The sequence below is a fragment of the Corapipo altera genome, unplaced genomic scaffold, assembly GCF_003945725.1.
Source record: "Corapipo altera isolate COAL_440 unplaced genomic scaffold, ASM394572v1 61281, whole genome shotgun sequence".
Classification (NCBI taxonomy): domain Eukaryota; kingdom Metazoa; phylum Chordata; class Aves; order Passeriformes; family Pipridae; genus Corapipo; species Corapipo altera.
Genome location: NW_020884921.1, coordinates 4,147,308 through 4,174,312, shown reverse-complemented (window position 1 = coordinate 4,174,312; position 27,005 = coordinate 4,147,308). Strand labels below are relative to the sequence as shown.

The 27,005-nt window shown below is 41.5% G+C and overlaps 1 protein-coding gene and 1 long non-coding RNA gene across 3 annotated transcripts; both read left to right on the top strand.

Moving 5' to 3' along the window:
• Positions 1–5,970: 5,970 nt before the first annotated feature.
• Positions 5,971–19,831, top strand: RGMB (repulsive guidance molecule BMP co-receptor b). Of its 2 annotated transcripts, none has more exons than XM_027656905.1 (3): positions 5,971–6,222; positions 8,643–9,073; positions 16,132–19,831. In XM_027656905.1, the coding sequence occupies exons 1-3, from the start codon at positions 6,120–6,122 to the stop codon at positions 16,798–16,800; spliced, it is 1,203 nt and encodes a 400-aa protein (XP_027512706.1). In that variant the 5' UTR covers positions 5,971–6,119; the 3' UTR covers positions 16,801–19,831. The 2 variants fall into 2 exon arrangements, with proteins under 2 accessions (XP_027512706.1, XP_027512705.1); XM_027656904.1 differs by having other exon boundaries at positions 8,562–9,073.
• A 1,925-nt stretch (positions 19,832–21,756) lies between these two features.
• Positions 21,757–25,684, top strand: LOC113953605. The gene is made up of 2 exons (XR_003529938.1): positions 21,757–23,851; positions 24,362–25,684. It is a non-coding gene; the product is annotated as an uncharacterized LOC113953605 (long non-coding RNA).
• The last annotated feature ends 1,321 nt before the right edge of the window (positions 25,685–27,005 follow it).

Below are 27,005 nucleotides of genomic sequence, written 5' to 3'. Positions count from 1 at the left end.
ACTTTAATGTGATTCATATGCCTTCTTTCACATCCTCCCTGGTCTTTCATGTCCTCCTTTCAATCAGTCTTACATAACATAATGGTCTTGTCCAAGATTTGTTGTTAAATCACACCAATTGACCTGTGCTATATCTAGAGCTCTGGACCCATGCAGCACAGTGGGATGTGTTGGAGAGCAATGCATAAGTAGCCAAAGAATCTGCACATCTTCTAAGGAGACTACTTCACATTCAGCATTGCAAATGCTATTCTATACTTCCTTAATCATTATTTTCCAGAAGAATGGAAAGCTTGCTGTAAATTCAATTATACATTTTTAATGTGATTGATACACTAACTTATAAGCTCTATCTTACCAAGCCAAACACAGACTAATAGATTAGGAGAACAAAAAATACATTCTTGAGAAGCAAAGATAAATTTTACTCTACTCCTTAGTTTATGCCTTATATACCTAAGGAATTGTGTTTCAGTACTTTTGTTATAGCTTTCCTCTGTTCATTTAAAAATCCTATTAAACAGTGAAACAGCTGGAAAAAAATAGCAAAGTAAGCACTTAAAGCAGGCACATCATGAATCAGATACACTCAACAAAACAAGCCATACTGGTACAAGTATTTTCTGTCCACTACACCCAGCTTGCACACAGAAACACAACATAACTCTTACACTCATAACTGTTAAAGCAATAATTTTATTAAAAGCATTGGTTTTTTTTAAAAAAAACAAAACAAATATTGTATCAGAAGTTTATCTTCCAGTGAACTCTTTTGCATTTTTGAAATCAAGAAGTGTCTTAGGAAGAGACTACTCTCTATTTTAAAATTTTTAAAATCTATTTTATGAGGTGAAAAAAACAAAAAATAAACCTCTTGCTTTATCAAGAATGTTAATTTCTACAAGCAGAACAGCCAGCCTCATTTCCTTATGAGGGTGTTCTTACACAGGACAGCTGTCTCTTCAATCTCACCCCACACAACTTATATGAAATCTAGAAAATTAATGTATTTGTTTGGAGGGAAGGGTGTCAATCAGGACAGGGTAGGAGACAGAACAGAAAGGGGTTTGTTTTGTTACTTGGATTGTAGGCTGTTTTATTTCAAATGGTGTTGGTTGACAAGTCCATATCAGAAGACACACTGAACATACCAGATTCAACAGCACATGCATTTCCTCACTCCATCTTTGGCAAAAGTATCGTGTATTCTTTATTTGTGACAGGAAAACTGAATTAAACTCCATACAGCATACTTTGTATGAAGAGCCAAGTCATAAAGCCCACTATGGTCTAGTTCTGATACATCCTTCTTCCTTACAGTCAGGTATCGATTTGCTCCTTTTCTGGGAGGGGAAAAAAAAGTATTTTAGGAGTAAGTAACTTACTCTAGTTTCACTTTTATCTGTCAATGTACAAGGTTCTATGCAAAACCTTTGAAAAAAACAGAGCAGGTCATGGTGAGAAGTCTTTTTTATGGACCCATGAAATCCACAGAACAGTATAAGCACAGGTTATCTCAAACTAGCAGGTCACATGCTCCACTGGGGAGAGGAGTGGGAGTGTGTGGCTGAAGGCAGAGGGTTGGAACAGGATGATCTCTAAGGTTCCTTCTAACCCAAGCCTTTTTATGAGTCTGTGATAATCAGCCCTTCAAGTGGTGAAGAACTTTGGAGAGACTTTTTCTGTTTTAACTAAACAAAACCAAACAATTTCTAGCAGTAGAACCTAGTAATACATGGCAACATTTATATTAAGAAAATCACTTTCTTTTAGGTTTTTTTTTTGGGGGTTTTTTTGTTGTTTTTTGTTTTGTTTTTTGTTTTTTGGGATTTTTTAAACAGAAGCTATTTCTACTTGAAAGATCATTAAAAGAAAACTCCTTACACTAAAGTTTTACATACCAAAAAAACCCAGCTGTTAAGGTAAGAACAAACATGCACTTAAGAACTTCTATGGCATCCACCTAAGTCCAGAATGAGAATTAATTATTTTTAAATACCTCACTGCCTTCTTTTTACAGCATTAAAACTGTGTGCATTTTTCTGCCAAGCCAGAAAAAATATTACTAAATAAATATATAAAACATTTCATTGTTTCACTCTGGCCATGAAATAGCAAATATTGATACCAACTTTCAAAAATACCACCTCATTCTGCAATATTTTTGGAAATAATTGCACTATTGCATGGATAAGTGTCCTGGTTCTGGCTAGGACAGGGTTAATTTTTGCAGTAGCCGGGAGGGGGCATGGCTAGGACACAGACGTGTTATTCCATGCCACTTCATGTCATTGCCAGATAGAGAGGAAAGGGACTCATTTCCAAAGAAGAGGTTCCTTCAGGTCCAGAAAATGTGGCAGGTGGAGCTGCCCAAAATTGTCTATTGTCGGAGGGCTTTTCCTATCTGAATTGTTTATTTTCTTATACTCTCTGTCATTGGTATTGTTGCTGTTATTGTTTTCTTACCCCATTGCTGTTTCCAGTAAATCATTCTTAGCTAAGACCATGATCTTTTCATTTTGTGCCTCCAATTCTCCTCTCCATCCTGCCACAGCAGGAAGGGAAGGGGAAGATAGGAGAGCAAGAGAGTGGTGCATGATTTGGAGAATCTTGGTGGGGTCACTGAATTGGGGAGTACCATTCCTAAACCATGACACATGGATCTTGTGAGGATAAACACCTCTGAGATAGAAGATGGACAGTAACTCAGCTGTGCCGTGCACAAATACAGCTACATGGCTTCTGGAACACAGAGAGAATAGGCAGGGTGAGCCCATATCAGCCTACAAAAGACATATGTAGATGTACCCTTGCTGTGACAACATACAAAATCAAAGTCAGCTTCAGGGAATGCAAGTAGCTGTTACTACCTTATTATTATGAAATTATTATTATTCTGCTAGAGCAATACCAAATGAAAAGGAGGTAGGTGTTGCCTTAGTAGAGGAGAAAAGCATGAATATCTCTTGGAGAGCATTGAAGAAAAAAGAAAACCATATGTGACATTTGTTCTCACAACCACAGCTCCACTGATGAATATCAAAAGATTTATAGTAAAAGTCAAAGGTTTTCTTCCTAGGCTGTGGTAATTCACATTAATTTTAATGGTTAATGAAGCTAAGATTTTTGTTTTGTTCTGGGGTTTTTGTCTGCTTTGTTGATTTTTTTTTTTAATTTTGTTGTTATAGACATAATTGATAAAATGAAGAGTTTCTTTCTTGGATTTTTGTTTTCCAGAAGCTTTCCTAATAAAGAGGAATCTAAGGTAATCAGTTTATCACTGTATTTTGTATATATATTTTGTATACATTATTTTGTATATTGACTATGCTTTTCCTGAGGAACCATATCACAGATTCACACAATCATCAAGGTTGGAAGAGACCTTCAAGATTATCTAGTCCAACCATCAACCCAGCATCACCATAATCACCCCTAAAACATATTTCCAAGTGCAATTTCCAGAACACTTCTAGAGACGGTAGGTCCACCATCTCCCTGGACAACTTTTTCCAAACATAACCACTTACTCAGTGAAAAATTTTTTTCTAATACCTAATCTGAACCTCCCTTGGTGCAATTTAAGACCATTTCCTCTTGTCATTTCACTTGAGACATGGCAGAAGAGGTCGACCCCCACTTCACTACACTTTCCTTTCAGGTAGTTGTAGAAAGCAATGAGGTCCCCCCAGAGTCTCCTTTTCTCCAGGCTAAACACCCCCAGCTTCCTCACCCAATCCCCATCATACTTGTGCTGCAGACCCTTACCAGCTCCATTGCCCTTCTCTGGACTTGCTCCAGCACCTTAATGTCCCTTTTGAAGTGAGGGAACAAAAACTGAACACAGGATTCAAGGTGTGACTTCACCAGTGCCCAGTACAGGGGCATGATCACTGCCCTGGTCCTGCTGGCCACATTATTGCTGATCCAAGCCAGGATGCCCTTGGCCTTCTTGGTCACCTGGGCACACGCTGCCTCATGTTCACCCATCTGTCAACCAGCACCCCCAGGTCCTTTTCCGCTGGGCAGCTTTCCAACCACTTTTCCCTAGTGTTGCCTGGGCTTGTGACCCAAATGTGGGACTTGGCACTTGGCCTTACTGAACCACATCCAACTGGCCTCAACCCATCAATCCAGCCTGTTCAGAGCCTTCCTGCCCTCCATCAGATCAATACTCCAGCCCAACTTCGTGCATCTGCAAACTGAGGGTGCACTCAAGCTCCTTGTCCACATCATCAATGAAGATATTAAACAGGACTGGCCACAGTACTGAGCTTTGGGGAATACCACTGGTAACTGGCCCCAGCTGGATGTAACTCCATTTACCACCATTCTCTGGGCCTGTCTGTCCAGACAGTTTTTTTATCCAGTGAGCAGTACACCTTTTAAGGCATGGGCAGTCAGTTTCTCCAGGAGATGTTGTGGGAGATGGTGTCATATGCTTTACTGAAGCATGCACAGACACACCCTTTCCCCCATCTACTGAGCGGATCACTTTGTCACATATATTGTCACAGGTAGAGGTTGCTGGAGGTAGACAAAAAGTGGTCTTTAAAAGGCCTGCTTTATTTCTATGATGCTTCCTGTACTTAAACCTGGTATAGAAGCACAGGTTGGTGTAGGAAGTACTGTGTGGTTCACCATACGGTACATGTATCTTTATCTATATCATGAAGGATCTAAACTGATGTCTTCTAATGCATATCACACACACTGAATGTAAAATAAAACTGTTCAAATTTAGGCTTTTTGTTACTGTGATTCAATATGTAAGTAGAAAAAAACCCTCAGATACTAAAAAAAGTCTTGGATACTTGCATCATTTCTTCTTTTAGTGATCATTACTTTTTTCCACAACTTTGTAGGACTTCACCTATAAATGGGAATTAAGTTTTGCATGTTATGATCAATTTCTTAAATCCAGGTCTGCTATACCTAGAAGAAAATTGTGATGAGCACATATAGATCAGGCAAACTTCCAAGCATACACATATATAAAGATGGGGTCAGGAAATTGCTAAATTGATACAATGCATGGCAGTAAAGATAACATTAATGTATTTGAACTCTCTGACAGAGTCCTATGTAATTCCCATAACATAAAGTATATTTTCTAGTGTTTTTTCTCCTTTAAAGACCTATAAAAGTACACCATGCCTGTATGAAAGAAAGTTACTTTCACCCTTCATTTAGGTTTGCTGTAGAACTGGTCAAAGTCTTCTCCCACGTCAAGTCTCTGACACACACACATATACCCAGACAAACAAAATTCTGTCTTTGCTCGTAAAGTGAACCTGCGGTGCACAAGTCTGCGGTAGGATTGGAGATGCTGTCCACAGGGGAGCAGCTCCCGGCTCAGGCATTCCACCTGCCTTCTGGAAAACAAACCACAGCTGCTTCAAAATCCAGCAGCTCTTCTTGTACCGACACGTCCGTGTAACTCTGCTATTTGTCCCGGTTCTGCTGCGGATGTTCCGTGAGCCTTGATGGGGACGAGTAGGCGCTGCGAACCCTCTGGCTTCTAAGAAAAATCCGCGGATGTGGGTTGTGCCGGGTTGGGTCCGTCAGCAGCAGATCCAGCAGGTCCCACCCCTGCCTGGCGACAACCCCTGAGCTTCTCCACCCGCGGGGCCCAGCCCTGTCCCGGTCGTGTTTCCAGCCCTGTCCCGGCCGTGTTCCCAGCCCTGTCCCGGCTGGGACAGGGTTCCCGGTGTTCCCGGCTCTATCCCGGCAGCGCCCCCTGGTGGCCGGGTGCGGCCCCTCCCGCCGCTCGGGGCCCGTTGAGCGCGGTACGGGCGCGCGCGCGCGCGGCCGCGGTGACGCACGGGGGTGGGCGGGGCAAGGTCAGGGGAGGGCGCCGGGAGTGGGGGTCACTTGTGACAGACAGCAGGGGAAGCCAATGGAAAGCGGCACGGCGGGCGGGGCGGGGCCGCAGCGCACTCGGAGCCGCGGTGACGCAGCGGGTCCGGCCCTTTGTGCGCGCACAGACCCGGCCCGGCCTGTCCTCTGACGGGGCCGCCCCGTGGAGCGGGAGGAGGAGCGGGAGCAGGAAGGGCTGAGGAGGAGGGCGAAGGAGAAGCACGGAGGAGGACGTCGCTCGCCCGCGCCGCCGCCGCCTCATGCCGCGGCCCCGTCCTGCCGCCGGGGCTGAGCCGCGGCTGAGCCTCCGGCCGCTCCTGGCCCCGCTGAGGCTGCTGCTGCTGCTGCTGCTGCCGGGCGCAGGTACCGCGGGGTCGGGCGGCGTTGGGGCGGGAGCGCAGCCGGAGCCCCTTTCCGTCAGGTAGAACCTCTCCTGAGGAGAGACGCGGGAGCTGGGCCTGTTTGTCTAGCTGAGAGGGAATCTGGTTACTGCACATAAAATGTCTCCAAGGCGGGTGCCGAGAGGATGGTACCAGAGTCCTCTCGGTGGTGCCCGCGACAGGACGAGGAGCAGTGGCCATAAACTAAAACACAAGACGTTCCACCTCTACATAAGGAAAGCTTCTTTACATTGAGGGTGGCAGAGCCCAGGAACAGGCTGCCAAGGAAGCCTCCAACTCTGGAGACATTACAAACCCACCTGGACGCGTTCCTGTGTCACCTGGTTTAGGTGACCCGGCCTCGGCAAGGGGGTTGGACTGGAGCATCTCCAGAGGTCCCTTCCAACCTTAACAATTCTGTGAATCTGTGATTTATTCAGCTGTTGACTTGACTGACTTGCTCAGCTAGCCTGATTTATATATGGTCAAAACAATATCACGAATACAACTGAGGGGAAATAAATTGATGCTTTGAAAGTCTGTCTCTGAACCCACGGTTACCTGTGTTATTTTGCCTGCCATAGGGTGTTTTTGTTTGTGTATCAGAAAACACAGAATTTGATTGCATTTTGTGCAGTTTTTTTCTGTTTTTTTGCAAAGGTATGTACAACTCTAAGGTTGCACAGTGATGCACAAAGATGAAGAGAAAAACTTCTGCTTAGACAATTCATGGTCACGCTTTGCTGTAGGTGTAGAGTGCCTCATTCTACTCTGTGTTGTCCTGGGATTTTGAGAGGAGATTTGTGTTAGCTGTGCATCACTGGGAAAACATATTTATAAATTCATGGTTTGGATATTCACAGTAAATCATTTGAGTACGGTCTCAGGAGGGTCAGCTAAGGGGCAAGCAAAGAAATTGCTAATATCCTCTCATCACTGTGTGAATTGCAGAAGACAACTGTTTAAAAATGAAAGTGCTACAAGACTGCCCTGCAGTCCGTTTTTCACTTCTCATGTCTCAGGAGTTTCTGTTAAATATATTGCATTTTCCCTTTTCCACACTTCCATTTATCTTTGGAGGCATTTTTGTGGTGTTCAGAATCTGTTTTATGACAGTTTGAAATTACAGATTAATGTTTCCACAGTTGAGTTTTATAGGTCATAAAAATAACAATGCATCGTGTTTTTAGTACGTAGTTTTGCACGCCTGGAGATCTGTTGCATGAAGTTGTGCACATATTCTTCATGAAGGGTCTTTGGATGGGAGGGAATCCTAGACTAGAATCCTCCTGGTTTTAAGCCCTGTGAACCCTGTGGCTCCATTTCCCTTAGTGTGTGTGCAGTCTTGTTCATGTAGTTTCTGCTCCTGGTAAGTTCTTGGGTAAAAGTCACCAGCAGAAGACCATTGCTACGTGCCATGAGAATCTGGAAGGATTTCAGATCATAACTGTGAGAACTGTGGAGGAGAGGACTGTACAACTCCAGTTTGCTTGCTGGGCTGGTAATTGTGCTGTTTTGTGGCAATCAGGTGATCAGATAAGGCCTAACTGCTTTTTTCATGTAAAGTGAATTGTGTTTCCGTTGTGTACATCTGGTAAGTACTTCAGGCTTTCATGGGGAAAGGGTTTCTTTGCCCCTAGTCTTATTATTGAATTACAGTGTAAGAGAGGCTGCTGTTGTTTAGATGTCTTAGTTGGAAACTTGCACACTGGACAGCTGTGGGGTTTTTTCACTTATTAGCTTCCAAAAAATGAGCAGTGAAGCTTTAGGTATGATAGTGCCAGAGAAATAAAGCAAACTGCCTGCCCAGTTTCCTACCATCCTCCCCTCTGCCCTGCTTTCTAGAAGAGAAACTTTGATTTCTGCTTCATTCATTCTATTTTCACTTTAACATATATTACTTTGCTGCCTTCACCACATTCTTCTGAGGGGCAGCATTCTGTAACTTGTGTAAAGCATTAAATGACTAAATGGAGACTTCTTACTGACTAAGTGATTAATTGAAGCACAGAATTGCATCATCACTTGATATCTGAAGTGTTTGGCTTATACTTGGCAGGACCTAGTGCTCTTTATTTTCATCTAGACAATATCAGGTGATGGATTAAGACATGCATGGGTCCTGTCATCATCTGAGATACTCTCTATTCTCTATCTTTCTGTCTCACAACACCTTTTTCTCTATTATGTATTGTTTCCCTAATGGGTGAGCACTGTAAGTTTCGTTCAGGTGGTTTTCTACAGCACCTGTGGGTGTGGAAAGGGGTACTGCCACCCAAGAGGTTTGCTTGATTTCTCTCTGCTGTCTCTTTTTGTGCTTAGGTGACTGCCAGCTGCACACATCTTGTGGAATCCAGAAGTGCACCACTGATTTTGTATCCTTCACTTCCCATCTAAACGCAGCTCTTGAGGACTTTGATCTGGAGTTCTGCAAGGCCCTGCGCGCGTACTCTGCGTGTACCTATCGCAATTCCAAAGTATGCCGTGGAAACCTGGTCTACCATTCTGCAGTACTCGGGATCAGCGACCTCATGGCCCAGAGGAACTGTACCAAAGATGGACCAACATCCTCCACCAACCCTGGAATGACCCATGATCCTTGCAATTACAGCGGCCACGCAGAAGCCAGAGAACATCAGGGAGGGGAGAAGACTCCTGCTCCTACTTATCTATTTTGTGGCTTGTTTGGTGATCCACATCTGAGGACTTTTAAGGATCACTTCCAGACATGCAAAGTGGAAGGTGCTTGGCCCCTCATAGACAATAACTACTTGTCAGTGCAAGTGACCAACGTGCCTGTGGTCCCAGGATCCAGTGCTACTGCTACAAATAAGGTACAGATTTATTTTAAGCTCTGTGCATGCATGGAGAAATAAAAGGCCAAGACAGCGAAGTAAGTCATTTAGCTCTTAACTGTTAAAGAAGTATAACAACTTGACAATCTTCTGTGCAGTAGTACAATAGAGTAAAACTCTTACCCTCTTTCCTTCTGAGCATCAAACGAAACTTGAAACAGGTTCTTTTCTTCCCTCTGCTGCTGCCCATAGCAAGAAAACTTGTGTTTACCACCACGTAAGCCTGTAAGGACACTAGATGTAACACTTCAAAACAGTTACCAGGTTATTGTGCATCTGTGACTGCCTCTGCATTAAGCAGAAATTTTAAAAAATCATAGAAAGCTTTGGGTTGGAAGAAACCTTAAAGAAGGAAAGAGTGTAAGTCTTTGCTTTTCGACTCTAAACGGTATGGCTATAACAGTAGAAAATGAAAAATACTGACAGTGGCACAACAAACAGGTTATTAAAACACAGATGGTTCAGAGCAGAAACAAGAGAATTAAAGGAAGCAAAACAATTACATGGAAGCTATATGGTTGTCAAAAGGTCTTAGCACCCTGGCTTTACTAAAGAAGCAGCACCCTTAAAATTATGCTGAGCATATTAAGCCCCTGCTGAGACAGGCAAGACTTAAGATTGCTCTCCTCTTACGTACTTGAGGAATAAATGCACTAGTATTGATAACTTATGCCGTTTCCTTAACTTAAGAAAAATACTTGTCTCTCTCTGCTGAATGCAGGCAGCAGATGTCTCTGTCAATAAAAGAAATTACTTAAGTGTACATTTGAAGTTGATGCTGTCACATACCTCATTCCCTTTTTTGGAGTGAAATGACCTTTTTTAAGATGTGGTAGTGTAGCTCTTGTGTTGTGAAGGTCAGGCTGTGTGAACACCATTTCAACACTATTTATGTTGGAGAATTTTCATCATTTAGGTAAGCCTGGAAGTAGGTTTTTTATTACAGAGTTTGGAAGCAGGAGTTGCTGGTCACAGTAAGTTAGAGCCTGTGCATCTTCCATGGAGTTGGCTATACAGGAGTATTAATAAGGGAAAATCAGCTTTGCTGTTAAATTTGTGCTGGATCCTGAGGTACTGACTGGTGTCATTGCGTGTGTGAGTGAGCAGAGGTTGGACTGAAACTCAGATTAACTTGTGCCTGTTCCAAGAACAGTCTGCATTGTGAATGAGGTCTGAAGGTTTATAAAATAAGTCAGTGAGGCTAACCTGAGTAAGCTTTGCAAAAGATGTCCCTTGCAATCTGCTCTAGTGGCTTTTTAAGACTCCTAAAGAACTGCAAGAAAAAGCTGTATTTCATAATCTGCAGTAAGCTTTTATCCTCAGTTTTACTAAACTCTTGCAAAATTTTCTTTTATTTCCTTGTTCCTGGTAGTAGTAGAGGAAAAAGTTGAGACTCTTGTGTACAAATTGTGTGGGTGTGATGGTTGTTAGACAGGTGATCTTAACTTTAGCCACATTCTGAAAATGATTGACTATGTAGCATGTCATGCTGGTTATATATCTTTTCCAACAGATAAGAGGACGACCCAAGGAGATAAATGTTTGTACATACTGAAGGGAAAATACGGTTTTAAAGGACATGCCTTCTATCTTTATTTATTGTCCTTTTTTTGCTGTTTTTCTTTGACCTTTCATTCTAGGAAAAGCAGCAATACATTCTTCTCTTCTGTAGTAGTGTTTTATCATCCCTGTCATTGCACAAGTACAGCTAAGTGTGAAGAAGCAATTAAATAAGACATATAGCTTAGGATATTAGAAATGTCTTTAACAGAAGTATACATGTCTTTCCTTGATTTTTTTTTTTTTTGGCAGGTAATCAAACTTACCACACCTGTTTGTAGGCAATGGAGGTTGGTTGAATGTACAAGTAACTTAGCAAGATAAGTTTTAGTATCTCTAATGCATCCTTCTGCCTCTTTTGTTTCTTTATGGAACAGGCTGCTATAAAAGAAATACAAAAGGCTTGTTAAACTGTACTAGTACTGCTAATTTCATTCCTGTAACATTTTCCTCTGCAAGAATTCCATTTTTACTGTAGTACACTATCTGCTGCTAGGTGTACTTGACTAATTTTGGCCACAGGGTAGCTTAAAGGACTTTTAAAGAGGTACAGTTCAGTGATATCTACATAGTGTAATCCCTAGCTAAGAGCATCCAAATAGGTCTTCTACCTTCACAAGAAAAGTTTCCAAAACATTATCCGTTGTTAGTCTGGCTGTTTTATCATTGCAGTATTTGAAATATAAGTTTATTAGGAAATAAGAACAAAGGTATATGCTGGACTTAAATTGTGTAGAAGCCAAAGCAAATACTAACCTAATTAGCCTACTCTAAAGCAGACCTAATGAAAGAAAGGGCAATAAGAGTAGAAGATTTAGTTTTTCCTGTATGCATTTTTCTTGGGGTGATTTATGAAGCTGTAGAAACAGAATATTTAATCTTCACCCCATATGTAGTGTGCTTTTGAAAGGTGCAAACCGTCAGTTGCCCTTGTAGGAAATTGGTACTTTCGGATTTGTCTGAGCTTTCTAGTGTACCAACCTTTGAGGGAGTCAGCGACTAAGGGAGCATTATTTGTAAAGTTTTCCTCTCTCTCCAAAACCTATGAGACTTGAATAACCCCAGTAGTGTGAGGGCTATGCATTAAGTTCTTAAAGGACAAGAGAAGGTCAGGAGGACACCTCAAGTAAGAACATGAAGAATAAAAGCATACTGTTCCTCCCCCACCCCCCAGTGTGCATCTGGCATGAAAGTATGAAAAGCAGGATTTGGAAGGGCATGTCTTGTGAGAGTTGTGTAGTTATTCACAAAATGCTCTTGGCAATTTGTTTGTAGGTGTTTTGCATATTTGTGTTGCCCAAAAACCATCTTTTTCTGCTGTGAACAAAGCTATTGTATATTCTGTGGTCAAGCTGAAACTTGAAAGTCCAGGTTTTTTGAGCTTGCCTGATGTTCTTATGCCCCTGGGCATAGGATCCTAGGGCTTTTCAGATGGAGAATGACGGATCATCACCAAGGAGCCTGGGAAACTGAGTTCGAGCTCCTCTTTTCTTTTTCTTTCTGTCAGACTTCTTGTATGGGTATGAGTAGGTCACTGGCATCTTTTATGTGTGATTTCTCCAGCTATAGATAAAGAGGTCCCCTTTCTTGGAACTGGTTTTGCAATTTCCTGAGGATAAATGTCTGTTACAAGGGGCTGTAGAGGGAGTAAGTTGGAAGAGTATTGCAGAATGCATTACATAAAAGGTTGGAGTTTTTTTTTATTTTATTTATTGTTTGCTTTATTTGGAGGTGTATAAAGTCTCTATTGCCTTTCATCTCTGTGACAGGTGTTCTAGATATCTCGAGAGTACTTGTCGTTGAATAGCAGATGAGGCAGAAGCTTGGGCTTGCCAATGGAAAACTTTCCTTCTTGTTTGCATTAATTGGAAATGGAGGTTTTCCTATCCAGGTGTTTTGTAGTAGATAGCTTAAGGGTGAGAGTGTGAATGTAAGGACATAGAGAAGGAAAAAAACCACCGAACTTTTTACTGCTTTTGCAGCACGGTTTCTGTTTTTGCAGGAAATCATTGCAGAGTGATCACAGTGTACTTAGTCTCCTGTAAGTAATATTAAAATGTTTATCTCCAACCTTTCAGTTGTTTTTTTAAGTAGGAGCGTCAGATGTCTGGTTATGTGTTATCATTCTTTTCATCTTTCTGGACATCTTGCCTAAGGTGGAGATGAATTTGTCTCTCTCAGAGGTAGCACATACTGCAGTTTTGTTGGAGGATATCATAGAGTCATTTAGGTTGGAAAAGACCGTTAAGACCATTGAGTCCAGCCACAAACCTAACACTGTGAATTCCACAGCTAAACTCAGTCCTTGAGTGCCACATGCCTTTTAAACATTTTTGAGGATGATGACTCAAGAGGTTGGGCAGCCAGTTTCAATGCTTGACAACTCTTTTTCAGTGAAGAAATCTTCCCTAATCTGAACCTCTCTTGTGCAGCTTGTGGCCATCTCCTCTTATCATGTCACTTGGTACTTGAGAGGCTGATACTCCCCTGTCTACAACCTCCCTTCAGGTGCCTGTTGAGAGTGATAAGGTCACCCCTGAGCCTCCCTTTCTCCAGGCTGAGCAGCCCCAGCTCCCTCAGACATTCCTTGTAGGACCTGTGCTCAGATCCTTTCCCAGCTCTGTTGCCCTTCTCTGGACACACTCCAGCACCTCAATGTCTTTCTGCACGTGAGGGGCCCAAAACTGAACACGATGCTTGAGGTGTAGCCTCACTGCTGCCCAATACAGGGGAACAGTCGCTGCTGTGATCCTGCTCCCACACTACTGCTGATCCAAGCCAGGATGCCATTGGCCCTCTTGGCCACCTAGGCACACAGCAGTTCATGTACAGACAGCTGTCAACCAGCGCCCCTAGGTCCTTTTCTGCTGGGCTGTTTTCCACTCTCACTCTTCCCCAAGCTTGGCAGTGCTACATTAATGGTTGGAGTCCATGATCTTCAACCTGAACAATTCTAGGATTCTATTAAATGCATAGTGAAATAGCAACATACAGGGATACCTACAGCACTGTGATTGCATTATAGCACTAGGGAAGACCAGTACAAGAACTCAGAGTTGAAAGTCTTGATTTTGTTTAAGGCACCATTAACAAATACATTAAGATCATCTAGAAACTGCAGTTTGACAGCTCAGTAACACCATGTTTGAAAGGCCTTGGACGTGCAGTGGAATTTAGAAAATTTTTGTGATCAGTGCACTCATCAGTACTGGTATCAGTAGCAGTGGGAGGATGAATTCCAAAATGAAATGTGCAGATTGGATGTGTGTGTTGTTTGTTTTTGATTTAGTGCTCTTACTATAGCTGATGTTTGTTTGCTGTATCTTCAGGTAAGTCTCTGGAAACCTTTGTATTCATCTTTCAGGGTTCCTCACTGCAGAAGAGCTCTGTATGTGACCGCAGAACAAGGCTGAGATACCAGTACTTTCAAAAATCTTTCTTCATCTGGTATTTGGATTTTTCAGTCCTAGGTTTAGAAAGGGCAGCTAGTCTCTAGTCTGTAAACAGTACCCTACAAGCAGTTTTGTGGAGTTATTCTTGCAACCCAGCCAGAGTGTAAAAAGTGCTGTAGGTACATAGACACATATAACACGTGTTAAATTTGTTTGAAATAACTTTTTCACTTTCTAGTGCTTTCTGTTACCTTAAGAACTTAGATAAAGCTTTGTAAGGAAATTTGCTTTATCTCCCTTTGCAACAAGCTCTGGAGTATCTCTTAATACCAGGGCATGATATTGAGGTAGGAGTATGTGATAAGGGAAAGACTATGCAGAACTCTGGTTTTACTAATCTAGCCTATGGATTAGATGGATGTCATGTGACATACAACACAATATTCAAAACTAATGTCTTGAGCTGCAGTGTTTAAATACAAGTATGTCCTTGGAAAGTCTTAATCTCTTGAATGTCTGTTTGGAATGTTCTTGCAGCCTACATGGAGGCTGTTATTCATTTTGTAGTCATTCAGCTCTCATTCACCATGTAATGTTATTGCTAATCTTGAGTTAGGGTGCAGGCTTTTCTTCTCCCTCTGTGTATCTGAAATTGTGTGCATTTCATTGTTGCAGAGGAGGGAGTTTTGGAGAGAACAATTTAGTGGCTGCTTGCTGATAAATTTTGCCAGGTGCCTTGCTTGAATGTTTTTATCCAGCAGCCGGTTCTGTGTCTCATTAAAACAATTAACTCTTTTTGACTTCAGGCTTGTTTAGGTGCTGAGCAGACTTAGAGCTTTACTTCTCAGGATGTGTAAATCATTCTTTCCTTGCAGAGCAACACAAATGTGCTCAAGGAAAGAGGAATGCTTCTTTGTCTGAGCAGGTGGAGATAGAAGTCTTTTTCATCAAAACTGTGTTATACAAAATAAAAGACCAGTTTTACTGCATGAAGGTCTGGATTATATGCAGAAATACTAATTCCTTGAGAGATCTCAGGTTTCTCTTCTCTGAGTTGCTGAAATTACTTTACTAAGCACAGAGTTGTGAGGTTGTCTTTACAGCGGTGAGGGCACTTGTGTGTTTTCTGGATTTTGAATGTAGGCATTCCACAGCTTAGCTGTGGTCCACAGACATCAGTTTACTAAATGACTTGACTACAGGTGGTCTTAAGCTATATAGCTAATACAACTCAAGCTGTGTAACTGATTGACACAAGGAAAAAACGTTGGAAAAATACAGTCATCACCAGTGGGAACATACAAAACCAAAATAGGAAGTATTGTCTGTGTTGTGAGACAGAAAGATGGACAAAGCATCAGGCACCTGGGACAAGCCAAACAGTGAAAATAAATGTAATACTCTTATTGCAGTAAGAAGTCTGCAGACTCCACAGGAGAAACTGTTGCAATGGGAGGAGGGAGATGGGGAGACTTTTGTTTTATACAAGTAATATGGAGAGGTGAGGCTAATGAGGGTAGAGGTTTTATCTGAATTGTCTGTAATCGGCTCTTTTTGAACCTCTACTGCTTACTTCAAAACAGAGGGGCAGGAGACAAAAGCTGTTGTGCAGAAGTGTGCTGGTTAACTGATACTAGTTGTTCTTCCTGGTTGTGATTGTACCTTTCTGTGATTTGGCACAGTCTCATTCTGGTTTTGCCACAGTGGCCAGCATTGTGGGAATTACTTGGCACTTACACTTCTCTGTCATTGCAGGAGGCATTCCAGAGCATTAAAAAACTATCAGGCAGGAGAGAGTTCTGATACCTAATTAAATAGAAAGCCTTTTCCTTTCCGGACATCACAGCTGTTGCCACATGTTACTAGTCCTTCTTCCAGGACGACCTGAGAACAAATCTAACAATTGGTAAAATATTACTTTAAGCATGTGTACAGTCTGTTTTCCTTAAGACATGACTTGTGGACAGCTAACAGGCTCTGAGGTAGTGGTCAGTCCCAGACATATTCAGCTGCAAAATGGAAAAGGAGTTGAGATAATGATTTTTTTCCAATAACTTTGCTTTCTTTTTCCCCCTTCCCCTCCAGATAACTATTATCTTTAAATCATACCAAGACTGTACAGAACAGAAAGTGTATCAAGCAGTGACTGATGACTTGCCTGCAGCTTTTGTGGATGGTACAACGAGTGGAGGTGATGGGAACACCAGGAGCTTGAACATCGTGGAGAAGGTCAGTGGGAAGTACATCGAGATGCACGCCCGGCACATCGGGACCACGGTGTATGTGCGGCAGCTCGGACACTACCTGACGCTGGCCATCCAAATGCCTCGGGAACTGGTCATGGCCTACGAGGAGGGCCAGGACCTGCAGCTCTGTGTCAACGGCTGCCCCTCCAGCGAACGCATTGATGACAGCGGTCAGTTGCCGTTGCCTGTGATGAGCAAATTGCTTCCTCAGGGCAGTGCTGCCCATCCCCGATCAGTGTACACACTGGAAACCGCCACCACCAAATGCCATGAGAAGATGCTGGTGAAGGACATCTATTTTTACTCATGTGTATTTGACCTGCTCACTACAGGTGATGCCAACTTCACGGCTGCTGCTCACAGTGCCTTGCAGGATGTAGAAGCGCTGCATCCCAGAAAAGAGCACTGGCATATCTTTCCTAGGAGCAAAGCTGGTGTTGTGGGGAGGGATAGCAAATTCTTTGTCCATCTTGGACTCGTGTCCTTTATCCTTGTTGTGTTTTTGTAGTTTGTTTTTTTTTTTTTGTCTGTAAACAAAGTTTTGAAATATATATTGTCATAATATATTGAGTAAAGAGGAGTATATATGTATATACCATGTATATGAAGGGATGTTTTGTCTTGGGACACCCACTAGATTGTACATATTGTGTTAACTGTTTTCGTATATGTTTGATGCAGTGTTCTTTGTATCTATTTGTTTTACAGTTGTTGAAATGTTTTATAATGTCCCTGCACTGGGACCTGATAGAGAGCACTTTATTTTTTACATATTAAATATTTAAGTGATATCTGAGTAACTGTGTATTACACATAAAATACTCAGTGCTCCCTCTAAGTACTACTTGGTTTAACACATTTTTTTAAATTGAATTAACTTGTGGGTTTTTCCAAGAGAGCTGTACTTAATGCCAAACGTGGATATTTTGAAGCTAGTGAATGGTCTCTGGAGAGAGCTTAAACTTAAAGGGAACGCTTACTTTTTTTCACAGGCCCTCCAGTTGTCTGTCTTTTAGAAGCCTATAGATTTATATTTTTTTCATGCTTGGAAACCCCACGGTGTGTCAGTCTTTGCAAAACATTTTAGATGTGGTTCATCAGTATACCAGTAAGTATATGTGTGTATGTGAAAGAGTGGCTATGCAGTGTATAAATATTTTGAATTATTACAGTAGAAGAACAGTTGCCTGCCCTGCTGAGGAACGTCAGTAATGTGGTGTAAGTGACCCCTGGTGGGGTGCAGAGAAATTGGGGATGTAGGCCACATACTGGGCAGGCAATTTATAAATAAAGGCTGTTTGTCTCCTAGCCAAATAGGATGGATAGGATATTGGATAGGAATGTGCTGAATACAGTTCTTATACTTCTTGCAGATGGTTGTTTTCCCTCTACTAAATAAGATGTGTAGTTAAATTTATGACCAGCAGCTGTAAACCAGGCCAGTTTATTAAAGAGATAGTGCGTGAGGAACCAAGAGCAGGAACCATCCCCTCAGGATACCAGTTGTACAGTTCCTTTGCAATGTTTGTGGACATACTTAGAAGAGCTTTAGCACAGTTATCTGTGTTACTGCTGCATTCCTCCTGAGAGGTGTTATTAAAATCCTCTTTTTAAGTTATGGAGAACTCTCAGACCAGAAGAACCCTGGAATAGAAAATTATTTGCCATAAAACTAAAGAAGAGATGGTGAAGTTGGAAGAAAAAATTATATAGAAGAGTCCATAAAATTACAGAACTTTTTGAACAGGATGATCTGCTAAGTATATATGGAAGCTATAATATTTCATCTACAGGGCTAATCACACAGTGTGAAGGTAAATTGAAAGTGCCAAAAGTCAGATACATACCAAGACAGACCTAAAAACGACAGTTTTGAATGTTACTTTGCTAAGCTCGTGTTACAGCTAGGATTTGAGCTGTGTGAGGAACAATCTTATGTGGTGAATATATCAGCAAAATGATCTGTGGAAATTGCTGTAGAAAGCAAAGGGAGCTTTAAATATATATATGTTTACTGTCCACAGAAGGCAGCTGTCATACCTGCAAGGATTCACTCTCCCGGGTGTTGATCTATCACCACAAGCTCTGCAGAAGGCAGTGTAACATGTTTATCAGTATTTTAATGCCACAGCTTGTCAGCTGTTACTGACACTACATGTTGTTTGCCTTTGTCTTCAACAAGCTAGGCAATGCCTTGGATATTAATGGCTTATCCAAAACAGTTTTTTAAGTATCTTCTTAACCAGAGTGTTTCCTAACCATATGCTAACAATGGCTGATGATGGTTCTCTGTAGTTGTGGAGTCTGGCAACTTCTATAGGAAGCATGTTGCAGGACTGAGCAGAGACTGTGCTTAGTCCTTCATTTTGTATGTACAGAAGACTCCTAAACAAAGGTATTATGAAAGGAAATAGTAGGCTTAACTGCCTGTCAAACCAAAAATACTTTTTTATTTCCTGACCGGAAGAAAAATCTGTATAGAACATCTGTTAAGTGGAACGCAACCTGAAAGAACAACCTGGCTTTTGTTCTTATGGTCAAGTTACAGCCCTTCAGTATTGTATTTCCTTTCAGACTGCTGCTGTGCTGCCAGAAAATAGATCATCAACTATTTACATTCTCTTCCCTTAGCAGTATGGTTACCATGCATTTGTTTTATGAGTTTTGAGGCTGTGCAAGTGCCTATTTACTTATATACACTGCAAAGTGGAGCAAGCAATGTTGCAAGCTTTGTTCTGTCTAATGAGAGTTTCATTAGTGGACATGTTTTGAAAAAAAGCCCAGGAATCTTGTGGCTTTCTTCTGTTTTGACAGACACACAGAACAGTTTACAATCTTGCATTTGTTTTCTTCATGTAAGTACAGCTGTGGTGTTTTACTGAAATTTTCATGCTTAGGTTATTTAATTCTCATCTATATCTTGACTGGTATGAATTCTTTTCTGTCTTTCCCTATTCCGGTTATTACAGACTGCTATCTACACAATGTCCAAACAGGACTAGTAACAATTCCCTTTTTTTTAAAAGGTGTTTTTTACAAGATAAATGTTCTCTGTGTTGTGCTGCTACTTCTCTTCATCTTGTTTTAGATGTATTCAAAACAAACAAGAATTGTGGGGATCAGTGTTGTTCATTAGATTTTATCACTGTTATTAGTTATCATCTTGTGGAGAGCAACATAGCCACGGATCAAGTACAAGTATGCAGGTAAATTTGTGATGCTGATGTAAAACAATTGCATCTGATCTGATTCTGAATTCTTTATCTTTGTAAACTAAAGTTCATTGAAATTAAAAGCTGCTGATAGTAAACAACTGTGAACAGTAAGATTGATTACAGTCTTTGTGCTGGGCTGTGTATCAGAACTCATAACTAGATATCAAAAGGACATTGTGTCATATGTGGAGTGCCAATAACATTTATAGGGATTATTTTCATGATTACACTAGTTTTAAAGCTTAATTTCCACTTTTATCTACACTCCAACAGTAGACAAATACTCCATTAAATACACAAAATATGTACATGTCATTGATTCTAGTATGTGCTGAGGGCTGGGTCTATGAAAGATTTTATATGTATGCTTGGTGTGTCAAGCACTTAAATCTGAAACTGAGGCACACAGTTTCAGCTTGAACCCAGATGTTTCTTTAGGATGTCTGCTTTCCTTCTTAGACCAGTAAAGCCTCTCAAGGAATCTGTATTTTGCTGCTGAGAGAGGAAACAAATGCGGTCTTGAGTTTGTATCTGCACACTAGTCAGATTTAAATGTTGTTCATTTGTCTGGTTTACTTGTGGGACTTTTTTGGCAGTCACCTGACCTGCTCACTCTTGTTTGGCAGATAATGGTAAGAGTTATTTAGACTGTAGTGGTGTTAAGCACTCTGCTGGAGTTTGGGAGAGGCAAGTTGAAACTCCTCTTCTGTCTTGGTCTTTCACATCTGGTGAGACTAACAGCTGGGAGCTATTATGGAATAGTGCCATTCTGTGGTGTTACAAAGGGATAGCTTTATCCAAACAAGGTCTTGGTTGCCTTAAAGGAGACGAGGCATACTTTAGTGATTGAGAGGTATTTCATCTAAATTAGGTAAACTAAATGCGTAAGCCTTCTCTGTATTCAGTGAAGTAAATAGCAATATTGTAGGTTGGGTTGAATTGCCTTCTGGAGATGCCTACTGCTATTGTTTAGTAGAGGGGAAGCCCAGACAGCTATTTTAAAATGAAGTCAGGTGAAATTAGTCTAGCCCTGATGGGTACATTTTAAATTCCAGCCTAGGTTTGTATCCAGCGACAATCTACTTGCTCAAGACAAGCCAGCTGATTCAGCACTTGCTGCAGAGCACCCCATCTGTCTCCCAGGCCTATCTGATAGATACACCTTGGCCTCTGAAAGCCTCACAGCAGACCTGGGCCTGGCCTGTACTCTTTGATTCTCTTGAAAGCAGACCTGAATAAGGCAACAAAACCCTTCCTTCCTTGCTGTCCTGGCCCCTTCTCCCCTCCCAAGGCAGGTTTGTGTGAGGCAGGGGAAGGCCAGAAAAGAAAAAAAAAAAAAAAAAGCTGAAGTTGGGACAAAGGAGAGAGACTGAGTGGGTAAAATCTTAGTGGTAAGGCTTCTGATCTTAATTTTGGCCTTTAAATCCCAGACTGTTTACTTTTTCCAGTGAATGATGCAAAGTATAGAAAAAAGCTGCATAGGAGCAAGGGCTGTATTTTCTAATTAGAGTGTTTTATCTTTTAGGCTGTTCTTTGGTGTCCTGTGCTGCCATTACCATGCGGGTGTTTTACAGAAAGCAAAAGTTTCAACAGCTGAGGTTGCCAAAACCTTAAATACCCTGCAGCCAAATTGTTTAAAGAAGATGTGTAAACAAGGTTTCTTGCCTTCTCAGGTGACTGTAATAATCTTTATCCTGCTGGGTTTATCAGCTTTTATCTGGCTAGATCCATCTGCTGTCCTTTCTCAGGAAAAATGCTAAGCTTTTTTGTACCAGTCTGCTTGGAAGTGTATGAGAACTGCCTTCAAAGGGTGTGTTAGGTTTCAAACACACCCCTCCCACTTCCTGTAGGTGGGACACATTGGAGAAATAACTCTTTCCATAACCCTGTCTCTCTGTAGAGGGAGCCTAATGGTGGCTACCCTTGTGGTGGATAGGGCAAGTTAAAAAGTCAGGTACATCACTGTTTGTGATGCCATCTCTTATCCCTTGTTCCTGACCTATATGTAGTGCCAGTGGTTTGGCATGACCCGGCTTCATCTAGTTCTTGCTTCTTCAGGTGCTGCCAGTCATAACCCCCCAGCCTCCTGAAAACACAGGGAACTGATTCCCTTAAAAAAATAAGTAAGTTGATCTGAAGGCATGAGAGAGAATTGTTACCAGGGTAGCCTTTTTGAAAAACATTTTTTTTTTCATTTAGTAATTTTACAGTATCCAAATCTTCGTTCGCAAAGCCTAGCCATGAATTTTACAATCCTTCAGCAATTATAAATTCTGTAAAAAGGCCCTCCCTGATCATTAAAATGTGGCTTGCACAGTGGTGTTTGAGATCTTTCGAATGCCACCATTTTTTTTTCAATACTTACGTAAAAAAGAAGTCACAAGTCTCACCTCTTCTTGCAAATGAGGTGGCCTTTATTATGGTAAAGAGATCAATAATTAGTCCCACTGGGAAATCAGATACAGATATTCCTCTATAATAAGAATAATTGCTGAAAAATCAATTCAGATGCGCCTGTGTCTGTGCAATCAGTCTGCCCTTTCTCCACAGCTAGTCAAGGCTCCTCAGTCGAAAAGTATCAAGTCCTTCAGGGATTACCTTCTGTGTCTGAGTCCTTGAAAGTTTTCCACATGCATGTTCATGTACAGAAGTGCTAAGAGTTTCTTCTTTGCCAGCATATCTTCTTGACAGACTGTTGATTACTTTTTGACTTTCGTCTGGTGCATTGTTTTGTGTGGTTGGCAATCCTGATGTGGCTGATTCACTGACACAAACAGAGGGCCTGTACAAGTGGAAACACTTTCTACTTCGGGGTTTAGACTCTGGTAAAAATCAGAAAAGCAAGACAAATAGAGCTTTCTTCAAAAAAGTGTTAGGATGTTGCTTCTACATTGTCTGATGGGAGCAGAAGTGTAGTAAGAAATCTCTACTTCTGTTTCTTTGAGTTATTTCTACACTGGCTTAACCAGAGCAAACTGCTGTCAGCAGCTGGAGTGTGTTACATGATCTTCTGAAACATTTCTTCCCATTTAGTTCCACCAGGAAAGATCCATTTCATCCAGTCAAAGATGTGAATCAAAAGCAAAGTAAGAGGGAGAGTGTAATAAGGAGGTTGACTTCAGAAGTGAAAACATTACCAGCTCTTTCAGTCTTAAGAGAAAGTCTTGTCTGGTAGTGCTAAGAATTATAAATGCAAATTCTTAAAATCAACATTATATGTAATACCTCTCTGGGTAAAAAAACAATCAAACCCCACAGCCCTGCAATCTAAAACCAGGTCCTTTATAATGAATGAATTATCTAATGACAAGAAGTAAAAGCCCTCCCTGTTTCAGCTTTGCTCAGAAGATATTTTTACTGGCTATTTAAAATACCAGTTAAATGGTAATACCGTGGCCTCTGGTGGAGTGCTTGCCTTAAACAAAGAGGTGTTAATTGCAGTCTAATTGTGGTTATCTGAACAGTCAATAATGAAACTTCCCCAGGTAACAATGTAAGTATTTGTTTGGGTTTTTTTTTAAGGTAATTTCCCCTCAGTGAGGGGTTCTTTATTAAATGTGCATATGGGTCACTATGTACATAGAGAGTCTCCTTTATTTTTAATCTCTGGATATAATTTTCTAATGTGCTAGAGTGACTGTTTGGTGATTTAGACACACTAAGACAAGTAGGAATTTCTCCATCTTGCCTTTTCATCTCTTCTTTACCCATAGAGCCAGCATTCAGTCTACCCACTCATGAAGGAGGAATACAATTCTTCCATTCTTCATTTATTTCATCCTTACACATAGCTTTGAATATAGGGATTAGAGTACTGTGTATCAGCTTTGGCTGAATCCCTGAATTTTGAGGAAGCTCTTTCCCCTGCCTGTGACCTCCAAAGTTTTGTTTCAAGCTTATAGCACTAACCATTAGCTGCATTTTTCTATAAAGAGACAAAACACTTCTCATAACTTCCTTACACTGAGGAGGCAGCAGAGTTGAAGTTACCATTCCATCTGTAGCTATTCATCAATGCCTTCCCACTCTGCCACCCACAAAATGTAGTTCAAGCAAGCAAATATGCAGCCACAAGAAGAAATTCACATTTCATTTTGAAGTTAACAGAGCTTTTCATTTTCACTTTCCAACTCTTACAGATTTTCTACCTAGACAGAAAAAATCCATAACATAACCTTATACACATGGATAATGCCTATTCTGTTTCTGGGGTTATATCAAGAAAACCCTTGCCAAAGGCTATAGCCCCTGCAAATTTACAAACCCTAATTTTTGCACATGAGCTTTGATTTTGACCATCCACAAATCCATGGGACCTGATGAGATGCATCCCAAGATCCTGAGGTGAGGAGAAAGATAAGACTGATTGGGAAAGATTCCAAGCGTGGAGGGACATCTATAGAGCTTGAATTGACTGTTAATTTACTGGACTGTCTGTTATACCCCAGTTTATTGTTGGCTTTATGTTAAATTTAATGTACCTCCATATTATTCCCCTCTATCCCTCAGACTTTCCTGCCAAAGTTGTTTACCACCTTGTTCTCCCCTGCTTTCCCGCTCCTCTGTCACTGATTGGCTGGAGTTTGCTGCAGTGCAGAGAGAGCTACCATTGGTCCCTTCCCCTGGATACCCAGAAGCTACATCCACCTTTCCCCTGTCTCCCAATCCTGTCTCACCCTGAGTCATCAGTCCCATGCTCCTCCCCAGTTCTGAATCCTCCCCTCAGACCTACCCTATATAAGTCCCTGAGTCCTCTCAATAAATTGGCATTGCTTCCAGACCCTTCACCTGTGTCCAAACCCTTTTCGCAGTGCTGCATCCTACACCCTTTTCCTTTTGGGCCGTGGAACTGAGGGATCTAGGAGATGTCGCTAAGTTGTTGAAAAGCCGTGGCAATCAGATGAAGTCTGTAGTGACTACATGCTCTGTGCATGATTTTCTGGAAAGGGAGTGAGAACTTTCACCATCATTTAGTCCTCTTCGCACATCCTTATTTGTGTGGGGCCAGCCTCCTGCCCTATTTTGCTGGCTGCAAGGTCTCTCTTGTCCACATCACTCTGAGCCTTTTGCTTGTGAATCCACGTCACAACTACCTCTCTTGATGGTGGATCATCATCTCCCCCTCCTTGCTGTTCCTAGTTCAAAGCTCTTCTCACTAGGCTTGACAGACATGAGAAGCTGTTCTGCCACAGTCAAGTCACGTGGGACCAATTATCCATCCTTATCTTCAAAATGGCCTGGTGGTCATAGAAGCTGAAGCCTCTGAGACCAGCTGCAAAAGTGGTGGTTGATCCACAGGATCTGTCCACTCCTCGAATTCCTCTTTTTGCTGGCAAATGGCACCACAGGACCCTGGTGCCCTTGGTCCTCACCTCCAGAGTGACACAGTCATTCTTGTTCTGCTCCAGGTCCCCCCTGGCCACATGGGTGGTGCTTGAGTTGGCCAAGAACCAGAGAAGCCTTGTCAGCCTCCCCACAGAACCCATGTGAAGTAGCAAACCTCTTTAGACTTGGGTCAGTCTGGTCACCAGGACCTCTGCCCACCACAGGCAGTTCCTCTTTGCTCTCACTTCCCATCTCCCCCTAGCTGCTGCTGCCAGAGGCTCAGAGGCTGCCAGATGTGGAGGTGTCATCAGGTCGTGATATCCCAGCCCCTTATCTGCTACCAGGGCTCTGAATCTCTTTTATAGTACAGATCTGCAGGTGGGGCAGGATACCCTCCAGTCTTTGCCCCTGTGAGTCTGCATTTCCCACACCTGGATGTGTGCACGGACTTTGCCTCCATCCTCCAATGCAGCAGTTCAGGCTCCTGAGTCAAGCTGACATATCCCTTACTGCTACAGTTCGGAGATATGATTGCCCAAGGTCAGGCACAGGTTAACAAGACTCAGAAGCACTGCCCTGGACTGTAATTAAGATCGGTGGATTGCTGGAAATACTCTCCTTTGCTCTTGTAATCTGTCTACTTTTCCATATACCCTAATGGTTCTGCAATTCTATTACGGTATTAACCAAACACATGATGAAAGTTTCATTTTCTTTATCCACCAGCTGCAACATTGATCTTAAAGGTCTTATCTTAGATTATGCGATCCTTTGCTCTTCTGTTCTTGCCCCTCTTTCTGATGTTGTAAACTCTATCTGAAATATTAATCAATAAAGTACATCAGAAATAGCCATAATGATCTCCTTGTATTTGTGCTATAGTGGTCATTTTAGATGTTCTGTCAGTGGGACTCACGTCATAGTCTAGAAAGATCTGAAACTAATTGTACCAACCACCTAATTCTCAAATTGTTAGTTTTTTTATTCATTGCAAGAACGTTTCTCTGTTTTGGAGCTCAAGATACACTTAACGTACGTATTTCACATCTGAATTAGGTTTGAGAGAAATACACAAATCATAGGAAACATGAAAATTTGATGTGTCAAATTTTACTATTCGCAGAGCTGAAAATTAATACAAATAATCTCATGGTTAATCATTAGAGATTTAACCTTAATAAACAGTTGAATATTAACAGTGCTTTGGGGAAAGAAATCATCCATATTAAAAGCTTCCAGGGTACTGTATTCTTTAAAATTACTGACCATTGCTAGTAAGTTTAGAGAAATCAATACTTATTTTTTTACATATGACAGCCCATGCAAACATTTGCAAGTAGATTTCTTTTAACCATTTAGGCATTAAGCTGTCACAGTCACACAGACTCAAAGAAGAAACCAAGCTCTGAATTGTCCAAGGGAAGCATTTCAGCAGCTCACTTGCTGTTCAACACATTTGGAAGTGCAGCTCCTTCCAGTGACTCTAACTGCTTCTCTGAATATCTGACAAGAGAAGTAACATTCCTCCTCTCCCCACCCCCATCTTCTACGCAAGATGGAATGGAACCCTAATTAAAAGAATGTATCTCTATCATATGAGAAGGCTGAATAGCAAAGGAGAACAGAAAGCAAATCAAACAAAGAAAAAAGTGAATTTACAAAGCAAAATGAATCTGAGCTTTGTAAATAAACATCTTGCACTTCAAGAAGTACTTTCTGATTAGAAAATAGTGTAATGCTTGCTGCTCACTCCTAAAAACCTCTTCAATTTTAGCTTTCTAAGATCACATTAAAAGGCAAAACCAAGAGCAGTTGGTATCTAAAAAGTAGCCATGGAAATAGTAAAGTATTTAAGAGACTGAAACTTACAAGAATATATAATAACTTCAATAGGGCTGTTTCTTGGTGACACGTATGCAGGGAAGAAATAATCATGAAGAAGGAGTGAGGATAATCCATCAGAACCTCTTTTTTCAGCCACATTCCTCTTAACTCCATTCAATAAGTACAGTAATTTGTTTTGTCAAGTTTTACTGGAGAGCAATTATTTTTTATGTAATACAGAATATTTGGTGTAAACAGACAGTGCCTCACCATCTCATTAAAATTCTTAATTGATAAGCAAAAAGCTAACAACACCTAAACCAGCTGGTACTGTGGCACATTTGCATCC